The sequence below is a fragment of the Plectrocnemia conspersa genome, unplaced genomic scaffold (genome assembly GCF_051122295.1).
Source record: "Plectrocnemia conspersa isolate PC_06_02 unplaced genomic scaffold, ASM5112229v1 ptg000001l, whole genome shotgun sequence".
NCBI lineage: Eukaryota > Metazoa > Arthropoda > Insecta > Trichoptera > Polycentropodidae > Plectrocnemia > Plectrocnemia conspersa.
The window spans coordinates 13,398,307-13,414,603 of record NW_028277165.1 but is presented as its reverse complement, the minus strand read 5'-3'; the positions used below and the strand labels follow the sequence as shown (position 1 = coordinate 13,414,603).

The following is a 16,297-nucleotide window of genomic DNA, read 5'->3' as shown; positions in this document are numbered from 1 at the left end:
AAACATTTCCATACCAAATGACAATTAAGTATTACTCTAGCTACGTATTGACATTTAGTCCCACAAAGATATTATTATTAAAGGCAAAAAATTATATCTTAAAATATCCATTACAACCTTTCGGAAGCATGTGTAATGTAATACAGAGATATAAGCATATAATTAATAAAATAAACTAACAAAGTGTGATAAAAATAGTAATATTGTCTTCTTCAAAGAAGTATTTGCCTGCATTTTTCAGGGATATTTGGGAGAAGGGGCAGATATGAATTTGCACAGAAATCATACCAATTTTTTAATTATCGAGTATATATATTTATTTTATTATTTATTGTATCAAGACAAATACATCACTATGTATGACCTAATTTGATCATTTTTTAATCTTTCATCACGATTTTCATCTAAGAAAATTTAAGAAAACTTCTTCTTTTTTGGTGTCATGTCCGATTCCAGACGTTGGCACAAAACACTTATTTGGCTGTTATTCCCATTTATATTCGTATGTTTCGCAACCAATTCATCTTCTTTCTTCCGATACATTTTTACCTTAAATTTTTCCCATTATTACGGTATAAAGAAGCTCACATTTTGGACCTTGAATCACGAGAACGTCCGAGATACTATATCTTATTACGTTTGATGGTTGAAAAGAGTTCTTGATCGCTTCCAATGATGAAGAGAATTCAGTCATTGGAAACTCTTTCAACTTTCAGCATTCGACTATAAAGCCACATTTTAAACGCTTTAGTATCATTTGTTATAGTTCATACGTTGCATCTGTAATGACCAGACATAGAACTTTAGGAATTTAAATCTGGTCTGAAGATGTAAGAGCTTATTTGTAAGACAAACTTTAAATTTATAAAATAACTTTTAACAATTTCGATGCGGACTTTAATCTCTCCATCAGGGTCAATTTTGTCATTTACTTAACTATCCAGGTATTTTAAATTCTTCATTCTCTCAATTTCATCTCCGGCTATTGATAAGATTACTGAGCCCACGGGTAGAACAATTTGTTTTATCGATGTTTATTCGTAGTAGAAGAAAAACACACCCCTGAATTGAAATATTTTATCATTTAGTTTGATAGAACTTGGGTTCTTTATAAGATGATCATGGTTTACGCAATCAAATGCCTTCTCAAAATCTATGAAGCAAATTTTAACAGGTTTACGAATATTGTAATATTTCTAAAGTAACGTTATCACGCAAAAAAGCACTTTTCGTGTACCTACACATTTCATAAATCCAAATTGTTCCCTGCTAATAGCTTCTTCGCAGCGTGTGTAAATTCTTGTATAATTTTTAACAGAATTTTGAGCTAGTGACTCATTAAGCTGATTAGTCTGAAGTCGCTACAAACGTTCGAATTATTATTTTTTGGTAGTGAAATAAATGCATTAGGAATACCTAATATGTGGTTATCGATTAAAAATATATTTATATATCACGATATAAATGCGAAAACACTAAGATTCAAACCTAGTTTTTTTATGTATTAGTCACCGACTAATACAACTGATCTATCGTGTTGATAAAGATCGGGATTTTTAACAAGTATTGCGTTATTATATAACATAGAGATCCTATATAAAATAAGTGCTCTAAAAAACTGCATGATTGTAGTTAAGAGCTAATGTTTATCTAGGCAGCCCTAGCTTGAAAAAATGGCAATGCGCGGCACTCCAGCGTCAAAATGTTAGAAGTGCGCGAATTTTCATTACACGTAGTCCTTTGCGATCCTGCGGGGTGACAAAAGCATCCCCCTCGAGCCAGTGCAGGATAAAACTTCCACCCAGGACCAGGGCGGAGGCGTGGAAACACAATGGAGACAATGGCGCTACGTCCGTGATTGAAATGTTTTTTAAAGGGCATTAGAATAACTCAATAAAGCGGCGACCAAATGGAAAACAAATTGCATGGAAAATTTATTATTTACTCTGTGTAATTCTATTTTTTAAATAGCTTTTATAATGTACGCACAAGCAAACATAAATAAGTGTCGGTATAATGGAATTTGGTAGAGACTCGCAGATGATCTTGATGATCTCGTTAAATCGGGTGATATGAAACTTATTAAATTATAATTATGCTATATTTTTTTACGAATTTAAAACGATATTTATAAACAATTTAGAATTTACATAAAAAATACAACACTATAAAACTATTCTGTATATTGTAGAATATTAGATTTTTATTTTAAGTAATGGCATGGGACGATGCAATTAGTGTTGGTAAAAATAATATTTTTTCACTGTTAGAAAAAAAGTTTTATAAGTCACTAATAATATATATATAATAAAATATAGTTATATTGATTTCTGTGCGAGGTACTTAGTTATTTGACATATGTATAATTTAACTTACACATATTTCTTATTTATTGAAACTAATTTGTTGAAAAAAGAACATATATTTACAATTTTTTCCTTTCGGTATAAATTATTAGTTATTGAAACAAGAGTACTTTTATTCGCATGCGTTTCTATATGAAATACTTTGCTTAACCAACTGTAAAATATTCAAAGAATAATCAGAAGTTTATAATGTTTATTGCTTAAAACAAATAATGTGTATTGAATATTGACACAAAAATCAATAATGAGCAAAAAAAGCTTATATTCTAAACACATAGTTTATGTGCTTCATAATTTACAAATTAATATGTTTCTTAAAAAGCAATTATATTGTATATTTTATTTAGTGTTAATTTTTTTACAATAATATTTCATATTTTTTATTATTATTTCATCTCAGGGATTGGAGCACCAATTCAATATAGTGTGACTGTAAAAACTCTGCACCAGATTCGTTTAAGATAAATTTGAGCAAAATTGAAAAGGAAACATTGAATTATAACTGACTGAAAACAAATTCTATGAAAAATAATGTCGAAAGAAATTTAAAATTTGTTAATTTCAAAGCTCAAGAAGCCATTATTTCCATTAGAGCCGAGAGCACTTTTTAATTGTTTTTCGCGTCTAATTTGACTTTATAAATTTCAGTTATATAAATTTTCTCGAGCGCTATTTTCAACAACCTTATTACAACAGTAAAAAACATATAATATACGTTTTCTATTATTTCTCTACCTCGAACCGCGCCCTTTCAACGATACGCGTTTGGACTTAATTGAATTTATTAATTAAACCGACCATTATTATGTTATTTTTTATTCGCCAGACCGTATTGTTAATTGAGCCGTTCAACGGAATAATTGCGTGTGCATACACATCTGCGGCGTGATTAATTATCCAGTTAATCTGTTCAGAACGTAATTAACCGCCCGCAGTGTTCTCTGTACCACTGTACCACCCTTTGTCCCATCGGAACCGGCCACTGCGAGCGATGTTTCTAGGTATATATGTACATACATACATACCTAGGAACGTGAAACCAGATTCAATTTGTGAAATTTACGGTTGATTTGGCGTCGAAAATCGATCAAAATCTTGACCGGTCCATCAGCAGCGGCCGCAGTCGACCATAATCGCAACGAAGGGCTTACAAGGGATGTCAGGTCACGCAATCAAAATTTATAATTGGCCTTTAATTCATCCATCGCTGTGTGGCTTGGCAATTAAAAGTTTGCCTATGCCAGTAACGAGGCGGTTAAACATTCATGCATGTGTTTTTCAGGAGCTTAACTCTATTATTTTTTAATTGATAAAATAAATCAATGTAGTAATTTTTGTAATTTTTAATTAAATAATAATATAACAAATAATATAATAATGAAATAATAACTGATTAGCAATTATTATGGCAAAATGCAAATAAGTACTGTTACTGAATCGAAACTGATCGTAACCTAAACAACGTTTTAATGTGTGTACTGACTGATGATAAACGTACGAAACGAAATGGAGACGTAAGCCCTTAAGATGAATTATATATATATATATATATATATAAAGATGAATACATACTACAATGAGAATATAAAGGAGATTGTAAATAACTTAGTTTATTAATTTAATACATTTTTGGAAAAATCATTTCCACATCGTGAGCTACATTAAAATCACCGATAAAGCATGGAGAGGTTTAACCAGAAGAACTCTCAATTCTGCTTAGTGAAATGTTTATAGATTTGCTTATTATTGGAAATTATCAATAAAATGGTGTCCTTGGGGAATAGTATAGGACTTGAGGTTAATAAGGACAATATTGGTAGAGGAACATGGCCATGAGACTACTGAAGAACTAATTGATCTGCAACAAAATCAAGTTTCAGTTAGGGAAAAAGAAGGTGAGTAACCTCTCACTTCAAATGAGATTTGGGATATCTGAAAAATGTGGGAAGCGTTTTAAAATTTCTTGGAAAAGCACCAGTCAAGTAAAGATGTAGCAATGCAAGTCATGAATCTTTTCAATAACAACGAAATGTCACATTTTTGCCAAATCCTGAAAAGAAGGCAAAAGCAATTTTTGTTGGACTAGTAAAAGTTCCACGAAAAAAAAGGATTTCTTTGAGCTATCAGGTATTCTGATATAAATAAATAATAAATTCAATTTCTTTATAATAAAAAATATACTTGTGTTTATTAATATTATCATTTTTATGTGAATTAACTTAAATTTCCATTATTTCTTATAGGGAAATTATTTTGAAATACGAGCATATTCCATTGTACCACCAATTATACAAGACCTCAATTTAATCCCTGTGTGTCAAAATATTTCTAATAATCTATATTTTTTACTTATTTATACCTATATATTCGACAGGCATCTAAGGAGTTGTCTTTCTTTATAATGAATGTTTATTTAACCAGCGTGTTATACGACAAAAATATATAATTACTCTTGAAAGTTGCTATAAAGTTAATATCTTATCAAAGGGTTTTAATCAAATAAATTATTTATTAATTAAATTGTATTTATTAACACAAAATTAAATGTAAACAAATATTGTAAGAAATTATGTGAGTCTTGTTTTAAAATTACAAATAAATGCTAAATTAGTTCACAAAATATATTTTAATATAGTTTTGAAATTTTATATGAACTCAACTATTATTTGTAATTTCTCAGATAAGCTTTTAGATTATAGTTATTTTAATTTTATTATTTTAAAACTTTAATTGACTTAAAGAATTTATTTCAAAATCACTTGTGTCTACATCAATATTTATTTTCAGAAATGTGTCTACGTCGTATAGGTCAATGAGTAATATTTAAAAATATTTAACTAATATAAGACATTTGTCATTATATAATATGTAATTAGTTAAATAAAATCCTAATTAACTGTACAAAAACAAATATTTATTGTACGAGTAGGTAGGTATATAAAAAAATACAAAATAATTATATGGTGATTGACAAATCATTGTATGTGCAAACTAATAATATCTTTTCTACCCCATACATTATATCATATACTATTTACTAACACTTATAGTTAGCATTATAATTAGATGTTGCAACCCAAAAAGTTTGTATTTTGTGTCAATAATGGTTATAAATGGTTCCATTCAAAAATATTTAGTAGAAAATTCTTCTTGTCGTTTTCTAAAAAGTTTCTTGTCGTTTTCTAAAATTCTTAGAAAATATTTTATTGCTGCTCTTTATTAAAATATCATATTAGAATTTTGTTTACATACATCTTAACAGCTTAACGACCGAGGACTCACCCACGAGTCCTGAAAGAACCTTTTGCAGCGGCCGAGGACTCGCCCATGCGTCCTGCGTCACGCGTCTTCTTTTCTTAAAAATACACTATGATACAATACAGTTTACCCCTATATTATAATGCGAGATGGTAGTATACTATATCTACCTAATATAAAATATAAAATAAATTATATTTTACTTTAATTTTTCGTAAAAAGAGTCGTTTTATCCCACTGCGTCGCAATGCAACGAGTCGTCGCCTATTTTAGTTTGTTATATTCTAATATTTTTGGGCTAGTGTGTTGTTTGGTAACGGTTCTCCAAGCCGCTCCCACTTACAGTGACCATATTTTTTGCATTATGGAATATTATATTTTTATTTATTGTTGCTGTTATTAATAAGTGATAATTTATAGTAAAAGTTAATTAATAATAATAAAAACAGTAAATTGCGTATTTACAAAAATAGTTAAATAATCATTAAGGAAATTTTTGAAATTTGACAACGTTGATTAGTGCACGATTTTTTTTTGAACACCACATTAGCTTAAAAATATGATAATTAAATTAATAACATGTATGTTTAAATGCTTCTAAAATTTTTTGTATAAACGATTTATAAAAAAATCCATTTATAATATATAATAATTTGCACTCACTAAATTTTTTGGCGTCGTAAAAACATTTGTCATTATGAAGAAAATGAACTGGATGAGTGCAAATTTGTCACACGCGGTCTATGTTCACGTACACTTGAATTAGAATTGCTTTCGCACACATCACTATGTTCACAATCACTGGAGGCGTTAAACAACGCGTCTTCAAAATTTTCGAAAAAGGCTTAATTTCTTTCGTCTTCGTGATTGAAAATAAAAATTTCAAATCAAAATCACAATCACAAAGTATCACAGAGAGAAGAGCAATTTTCGCGATACGTTTCGACCGATAGTTCAGAGGAGACTAAATATACTGCATTACTTCGATTATAAAATGCATTTTTTTATCTGTGTGGAATTTCCGAATTTAGGAATTCCACAATAAAAAAAGTGTCAAATACCCTAATAGATGAATTCTTAAAAGGTATGCACAAAGTAAGCTGATAAAACGGGACGGGTAGTGGCGATTTACCCTTTGAGAATAACATTGATTGTAATTTATAGTAAATATTTAATATTATATTTGTAAACAAGTTTTTTTTGTTATATCACGCAATTATGCAGCTCACAGATTTAGAAACAATGGTTAAATTACGTAATTACAATAAATTTATGCAAAAAATCATAAGGAAGCTACAAATTAAATTTCGATAAAATATATTATTTGGTTTACAAGTTATAGGGAATTTACTAAAAAAGGTAATTTTTTGCTATTATTCCGCGAAATCTCCGGCCACCAAGGGAAGTTCGGCAAAAAACACCGGGCGTTAAGCTGGTAAAAAATATAGTGCTTAGATGTGTTATAAGATTAAGAATAATAAATTAACAATAACAATAGATAAAATCGTAAACTATTTTTTTTAATAATAATTTCTTAAATAAAATATCATAATATTTTTGTGAATTGCTAAACTCCTTGTAGTATATGCGAATATTATGGGCTGATCTAACTTGTGTTTCATGTAAATAACCAATACAAAATTAAGTAGAAAATATCTTTCCTAAGATTAGAGCCAATGTATCTATCGCAAGTGCAGGTAGTAAATTGTCAACAATGAACCTTTTGAAATGGGTGTAGGCCTTCGCTCATAGAAATTGCGGGGCATACAATATAAATAGAAAGAAACTGTTCTGAGAATTTATGTTTGTTTTTTTGTTTATATCACCTATATAGTACCAAATTATTATTATGGAAAGAATGGAAATGATGAATATTAAATATATTGAAAGCATACATGTTACTTTTAATTTATTTAAGTGCAATAAGCAAAATATTTTTAGTGAAGTGTACCGTAAATTCATTTCGTGAGTATGGGCATACAAATGGTTAGACACTGTGGCCCAGAAATAACAAATCAAAATTTTTATTTTTAAATTTAAAAAGTGATAAAAAATCAGGTAATTAATACTAATCTATTGAAGAGTCTCATTTACTTTGTATTTGTAAGATGTTTGCCAATGATATAAATTTGTTTTCGAAACTATTATTTCAAACAAATTAGACCCACAGGTTTAGAAACACTGGTTCAATGACGTACTTAACAGGTATTTATGCAAAAAATCATAAGGAAGCTACATATTAAATTTGACTACAATATCTTAATTGGTTTACAAGTTATAGAGAATTTACTGAAAAAGATAATTGTTTGCCATTTTTCCGTGAGATCGCCCGGCCACCAAGCAAAGTTCGGCAAATAAATACCGGTCGTTAAGCTGTTAAGGTAAATTTTTAAGAAAGTATTTACTTTTTACTTATTGACATTTGGGTGTAATATATGTAGTAAGTATTTTATATATGTGTATAGTGCTAGACACCCAAGAATGCCGATTGCATTAGTACTAGTGTATCTGTGAATCTGTCAACTTATTGGTTCCTGTAAAAGAATTAGTAAATGCAATGAGCTCTGATTGGTCAGCTCTAGCACAGGATTGGTTAAAATGACATCATTGGGGATAAATGGGCAAAGTCAGTAGTTGATTTGGTAAGGAGCGGAACGGTTGTTTGTTTAGTTTGTGAAATACACGGTGTTCACCAACTAACGAGATGTCGGAGTATAGTAAATTAGGAAGAGGAAGACCATTATCAGGGCAAACAAAAGAAGTTGTTTTAAATTTGTATGCATATTTAAATAAGCTGTATGAAAGCAACGATTCGGTAATTATTTTTAAAATAATACACTGGTCAAAATATTTGTAAATAAAGCAATATGTGTATTTTTAGGTTGTACCTATTATGGACCAGGTAGCCGAAGCGACAAAGCTGTCGGTCAGAAGGATACAAGCAATTGTTCGGGAATTTAAAAATAACGGAACACGTGCGGCTTTAGGTTCTCCGAAAAAAACTAGGATTTGTAAAAAAATACTAAAAAATTTGTAAATAATGATACTAAAAAAACAAACACAAAATTAATTAATAAAAAAAATGTAAACATTTTTTAATCACCCGGTGACGCACACTAATGCAATCGGCATTCTTGGGTGTCTAGCACTATAATATACTAGTAAGATAAGAAGACCTAACCCGACGGTGTGCCTATATTGCGTGAAAAATTAAAATAAAATGCAAAATCATATAATTTGTACTAAAAAGTATGTTGATTTGGAGTTAAAATATTATTAAATATCTTTATGTTTCCATATATAAATATTTATAAAACATCAAATTAAAATGTTTTACTTAGAAATATTGTATATTTATTTCTCTAAAATTTAAATATTGTGTTATATGTAGCAGTAACCATAAAAAACATATATTTAGGTAGATATAGTACATAAATAAAAACACGCACAAAAAACTTTAATCTATCACACATTTTATGTAGAAAAAGCGTAATTACTCGACTACTTAAAATTAAAGCTCCCTTTTCCCTCATAAAAGCTGCGGTCACATCGTGGGGAGTTTCATTGCGCAGCTTCATGCTGTTCACATCGATGCAATCGCGGTTTGCAGAATAATCTTTTAAAACGCTTTTTGAAAAATAACGATGAAGCTCGTAAATTTTCCTCAGTTTTCCACCCTAGGTATACGCCAGTGTTCATGTAATGTGAAACCAATTATGTGTTCGTTTGATTGGTTTAGTAAATTATCACACGCAAATGTGTGATACACACGCCATGGGCAATGAAACCAATTACTTAAGCATTTCACGGTACAAATCAAAGCGAACGATAACAGGCAAATGCAATTAGTGCACACGTTAATATCGGCACACAATTGATTTTGATCGCGAATTTTTCTTAATTAAAAATTACTCAGAAACAAAACATTAAAAACGTTTATTCGGTTCATGTACTATTTTATGTAAGTATAGATAATTACAAAGATAAATTAAATTGTAATTGAAAATAAAATATTTAGGCTATTAAATAATCCACGATTATCAAAAAGACATATATTTTTATTTTTGATACATTTATTTTTATTATCTAATAATAAACTTAATTAAAACATTAAACATTTTATCATCATCAAACACTTGGTGAATTAAAACTGTGCTTGTTACTTTATTATGCATCAATATAATGCATTTAATAAATCGTGTCGGTTTTGCATAGCACGCGACACAGTCACGTATAAAAATAATTAAGTGAACATAAAAAAAATCATTAAAATGCATACAAAGTAATCAAGTATTTTATAATATAATATTTCATTTATCTACCTATAATAATTATATATGTATGCCATTATAATAATATATTTATAATGCATTAAAAAATGCTGGTTATACTAATATTATTGATTTTTTTATAAAAAATATGAATGATTAAAACTGATATTTACTGCCTCCTATACTCCCTCTGTAAGAATAATAATTAATATAATTAAAATGTTTTTCCTTACCACTTTTATTTTTATTTTTCATCAGCAAAAGTAAATAGTTTCAGTATTGAATTAACATAGCTCTACTGACTCGTAACTTGAGAGTGGTCAATTTTCTGCAGTAGCGTAAGCAATTGATATGTAAAAATAATATCATAAAATATACGCAGAAAAAATATTTTTGTCCAAAGCAATGTATTTTTAGATTTACCAGATTATACATACAAACACGTTTCTCTTAGTTTTTATTTTATCCATAGTAGGCACACTATAGTTCGGACGTAATTAGAAGAATAACGCATTATATTAAATGCAAATATTATTATGATGGATAATGACTTAATAAATAACCAAAAACACTATTTTAAATTACGGTAACTGACATAAGAAAGACACCAATCGTATATAACGTATGAAACTATTTTCTATTTAAATAATAATAGTTATTAATATGACTTTTTTAAACTTAGCGAAATATATTATAATATACAACTATAAATATTTTTTAGAAGAACATATATATTTAGGATTAGATTAATACTATTTAAATTTAATTATGTTTTAGGAATAAAATATTATTTTTTGTACATTACTTAATTTTTTCTCAATTGTGAAATAAAAAAATTACATTATTAATAATATTCCTTCTATCATATAAGTATAAAAAGCTTAGACTATTAAATAAACCTGAAGTAGTAAAATAATACCAGAGTAATTTTTTCCATTTGGCAATATGAAACATTTTTTTTCATTAATATTAAGACTAATGTTTAGTTTACAGCTAATAATTTACATTGTTAGGAATTTGCCTCCTATGAATAAATACATGTATAAAAAAATCAGCTATAGGATGAAAATAATTTGTTTCATATCTATCAGACAGAACATCATCTTTGAGTGAAAGTAAAGATTTTAATACTTCTATTTATATCACTGTTTATCAATAATACGACAAATTTAATTCCTATATTATTTGCTTCATTACACTAAAATCGTATCCCAAAATATTAAATAACAAAACATTTTAAATGTAGAATTATTATATTATAATACAGAGTTTAGTATATTTAATAAATTGTTCAACGTTTTTTGAGATAAAAATACAAAAAACTTTAGCTCCTCTACCATGTAATTAAAATATTTTAATGTTTCGGTCCACGTGGGGCGTCCGTCCGCCGGCTTCTTTCGTCTCGCTCTGAAACGATTGGTGAACAAATTTGTGACGTCACGCATCGATCCCCGCCCCCTAGCAACCGTTGCCAAGCGGGAGATGTCAGAGGGGGAGACACGTCGAAGAGGCAGCTGCCGACAAATAGGGACAGAAATATAGGGGTAATGTTGGTTCTGCGGAATAAAGGAGATTAGGATACTTGATTTCAAATGCGTTCCAATAGCGGAAGTGACAGTTCATTGTCCAGATTGGAAAACACTTATTTTTAACACTCCGATTTATTTTGTATACACATTTCCATACATTATATTTTTTATTATATATCAAGTAAATAAAATTTCCTAAAATATATCCGGAAAATTGAAATCTTATAAGATGCCTGTAGAAGACTACGTTCTAATACATACAACCTGGTGACAGGTGGCAATAATCTAAGAATAAGATATCATAATATGTTTTACTAGATAATATATTTAACTTCAGAAAATATTTTCTTTAAGTAATATATTTTAACATATAAATATATAATTCCGTAATGTAGATAAATCTGCGGCACTTGAATATATCTCATTTTACAAATTCAAACGGCTGAAAAAAATAAAGTTTTTAATTTAATTTCTTACATAATATAAAAAAAAAAAAAAATAATGAAACGGTTTTTCTTGTTTAAAAATATTTACTGTGTCTTATTGATAAACATATAGATTCGTGTGTCACAATAAATATTTTAATAATCGTTTTTAAATTATCTAAAACGGTTATTATGTTAATTTAAAAATATGTTTCCATAGTGCTTAGATTGACATCCAGTACTTCAGTAATTATAAAAAAAAATCTGATATCCAAATACCACTTCTCAAGACTCAAAGATTAATTTCACGTTTATATTATTATTATATCTATACATAATATGATATAAACATTTGCCGCCATTATAATACGTGGAAGTCGCTATTTATCAGAATCCTAACAATTGCAAATTCACCTCCATTTTATTCACCCTCCACTCGTAACCTTATACATAATCCACCAATTAGTTATATTTAATCGCACGTGATTCGTTACACAAATGTGAACTCCGCAGAGAAATTACTCGAGGTAAACCAATTCTATTCACAATCCTCTTACGAATGTGACCACGCTCCGTGTTAAAACGCCGCAAGTCTCCAGTAAATCTCATATCATTTTCGCCCTTTTTACTTTATAAAACTGAGGTTAATGTTGGGTGGATTCTGGGATGACACACGAGTAGCAAAGTATTCAGCGGAGCCATGTGTTTATTAATTTTATTACAAATAATGCCACGAAAAAAAGCTTTGTTCGCGACGCTAGGGATTTTGTTAAATAACACAATGTGTTTGTAACTACACGCTAAGCGACTGTATAGGGTGTTTCGAGAGTTTCTGAATATCAAAAAAATTATATGTATACTGTTACTTTTTTATATTAAAATATTACTTTATTGGTTTAACATAATAGTCATTAAAATTATTTCTGCATTTATTTTTAATGGAAAATATAATCCTAAACATAAATACATACATTTCACAAAATATTGCTGTATTTTATAAAATCTGACCAATTGATTATGAAGCATGAGAATAATATTCTTATATTTTATTAAATCAGATAGCATGTTTTATATAGTATATATAAAAAAAAAGTATATATAAATTCAGCCAGCATTTCCAATTACTAATTAATGTTTTCATATACATATTTATTATTTTACTCCCCACTCTTATAATTAATTATGAAATGTTAGTTTTTATAAAGAAAAACGATAAAAAATAATATGATAAATAATTTCGTACACATTTTTGATTTTCTATAATAGACATTTTAAAATATTTGTTTAATTTTCAGTGCTTAAAAAATCATATTTTTTAACATAAAAATATGTTGTGATCAATGATAAAAGAAAGATAAAATGAAATGATTTAATGAATAATATAAATAGAAAACAATTTTTTAATATTATTTGGATATCAAATATGGCAAAAATAATATTTTTTATAAAAATATTTGCTAAATTTGTACTAAGCAATAAATTCCAAATTTAATAATAAAGAATAAAATACAAAAAAATACATACTTAGCATTATTTATTTACAGGCGATGTATAAATTTTGCAGTGAAGTTATATTTTCACTAGTAAAGTGCAATTATATTTTAATCAATAGATATATATTTTTACTAGCAAAAATATATTTTATCTGATAGGCGCTGGTGAAAATATATGCTGCTCTTAAATGTCTATGATACTTAATTTGACAGTTGCGAAACGTCCATTTGCTGTTCTAACTCAAACTTAACCTAATAAAAGTTCTAAAAATAATTAAAGTTTTAGAACTTTCATTATTTCAAGTCCAAAATACAAACTTAACCAACTCATCTCTCAGAGAAAAATAAGTGGAGAAGTACAGACACACTTCGCATAGTTTGTCTGCACTTCGATATTATACTATGTTTTAAAAATATGACTCCCTTCTTACTGATATTACTAAAGACTTCTGTTATGAGAGTATCAGTTAATATATATTCAAATCGAAGTTTGGTCAATAGGAGGATGCAAAAACAATTATCACTCCTCAGAAGGCAAAAATTCACGTCAAAAGCAATAAAATGGTGTTGGCGACGGGGCGATTTTATTGCTTTTGCTGTGAATTTTTGCCTTCTGGGAAGTAATAATTGTTTTTTACACTCTCCTGTTCGTCAAAATTCGGTTTAGATGTTCTACATTAAATTTGTAATAATGTTATAATAGGTCAACATAACTGAGCGTTTCAACTGCGACGGCGACGAAATGATTTTATTGCTTTTGCCGTTGATTTTTGACTTCTGAGAAAAGATAATTGTTTTTTGCGTCCTACTATTGGTCAAAATTTGGTTTATATATGCCTTATTCGACTCTCACTTATTGTAAGTCATAATTTTGACCCCCTTGAATTTGTCCATAAATGCATGTCATGTAATAAAATACTATGAAACTTGATTTAATGAAAATATTAAAAAAAAAAACGACCACACGTCCTTTTAAATTTTGTTAACTCGTATCTATTAATATTTATTTAAAAAATATATTATGACGGTAAAAAATGCATGAAATGCTTTTTTTGTCATTATTTTTCCAGGGCCTGGGTTCGCTTTTGGCGGCCCTAAGCTCGCCAAGAGATTATCACTTGTTGGAGCAATTTTATGGAGAAGCATCTTGAACAAGCAAACTGCTGCCAAAAGTACATTGCGAATTTTTGCAATCAATTTGATTTTTCGTATTTTAAAAATTGTTATATTATAGTTAAACGATCAATTATATCGTCTAGTATCGACTCGTGTATGTTCAAATGTATACAATCACTATTCGTTCAATTTATAAATAATACTAAAAAAAGCATAGGTTACGAAACTAAATATATAATTCAAGATGTTTCAAGAACACCCGTTGGCCGAGAACAAGCACATCACCAATGCCACTTACTTAGGCAATCATCTGCCTAACTTTTTTTACACTTTCCCCTATCGCCGAGCGGGTGGGGCGACTTCCCCTCCCCGCCCTCTTCCCCCACGAGGGTCCCTCGAAGCTCCGCCCACCGCCCGACCCGACGAGTGCGACAAGGACGGCGAAAGCGGTGAGGTTGACAGGAGGAGGCCTGAGGCAGCCTAGGCCAGTGCAAAGTAGCTTTCGGTGCGCGATGGACGGCAACTCGCGCGACGATGACGTCTTGTTTAGCACGAGGGCTTCCGAGAGCCCTCCGAACAGGTCCAGCCCCAGATCGGACGTGAGCAGCCCTGCCAACTCCAACGCGTCGCTGAACCTGAACAACATGTCCAGCCAGGAAAACATGACGGCTCACAGCGCGGACAGTTTCCACAGGATGGGCATGTTCTTCCAGCATCACGCTCAACACATGCATCAACTGGGACAGATAGGTCAAATGGGTTTGGACGTTATGAAAGGACTTAGGATGAACAACCCGAACGCCGTATCATCCAGCATGCAAGGACCGAGACACACCATAGACGCAATATTGGGACTCAACGGAAACAGGAGACAAATTAGACAAGAAATGGATGAATACGACTGCAGGAGTACGAGAGAACCGAGCTTAGGTAGATCGCTGACACCCGGTGCCGGAGAAAGCGCTGGTGAGTTATTATCGTCGATATACTAATATAACGAATATAGGGAATAAGGAACTATCGAATTAGTACAATATTCATTCACATATTTGTCGTACAATACACCAATAAAAATAGTTGATGTTTCCTATATTATGTTATAGATATTTCAATGCTGTTATAAATTAATGTTCTTGTACATCATTTTATTATATTGTATTTATGTACATATTTACTATATCTACAAATAGGGTCTTACATTTGTACAGTAATTCTGTAAAAGACAAGTCTTCCATGTGACACTTCTCTTCCTTAAAGAACTGCCTGAAACATCGCCGGCGCCGCTAACAAGCGCTTACTAACAAAGCAGCTTAACGCGAAAGCTTTGTATTATTAACTTTATATTAAGGGTATTAGACTCAGTCAATACAATATCTTTTTATACAAGAGCTTTTTATTTATTTTCTGTTTTTATTTTAAATTTAAACCTTTAGTAATAAAATATAATATACTTTCTTTTTATTATATGGCTAATTAAAATAATGACAAAAAACTCAACACACGCTCGTTTAATCAAAGGGTTGAAGTTCGCTTTGTTATTATACTTAATTGATATTTACCAAATAAAATTGCTTTTAAAATTTTTGTTTCAACACGCTAATTAAAATTAATTTAATGGGGCTTAAAAAATATATAATCAATCAATATTTTAATAAATAAAAGCAACGAGAGCTGCATAGCGAAATCATAAAAGCATATAAAAATATTTAATTTAGATAAATACAAAGATCTAAAAAAAATTAGCACATGAAATATAGTTTATCAAGCTATTTTTATTGATATATATTCTAAAGATAAAATCATGTTTATTGTCACAGCAACCGTTAGAAGAAAAATCTC

At 29.5% G+C, this 16,297-nt stretch overlaps 1 protein-coding gene across 1 annotated transcript in view; it reads left to right on the top strand.

Annotated features, from left to right (window-relative positions):
* The first annotated feature begins 14,951 nt into the window (after positions 1-14,951).
* Positions 14,952-16,297, top strand: part of LOC148238918 (uncharacterized) — a 51,963-nt gene continuing 50,617 nt past the window's right edge. Inside the window, exon 1 of the mRNA XM_088187564.1 lies at positions 14,952-15,424. Coding sequence (XP_088043690.1) covers positions 14,971-15,424 — 454 coding nt within the window. The 5' untranslated portion in view covers positions 14,952-14,970. The remainder of the gene's footprint in view (positions 15,425-16,297) is intronic.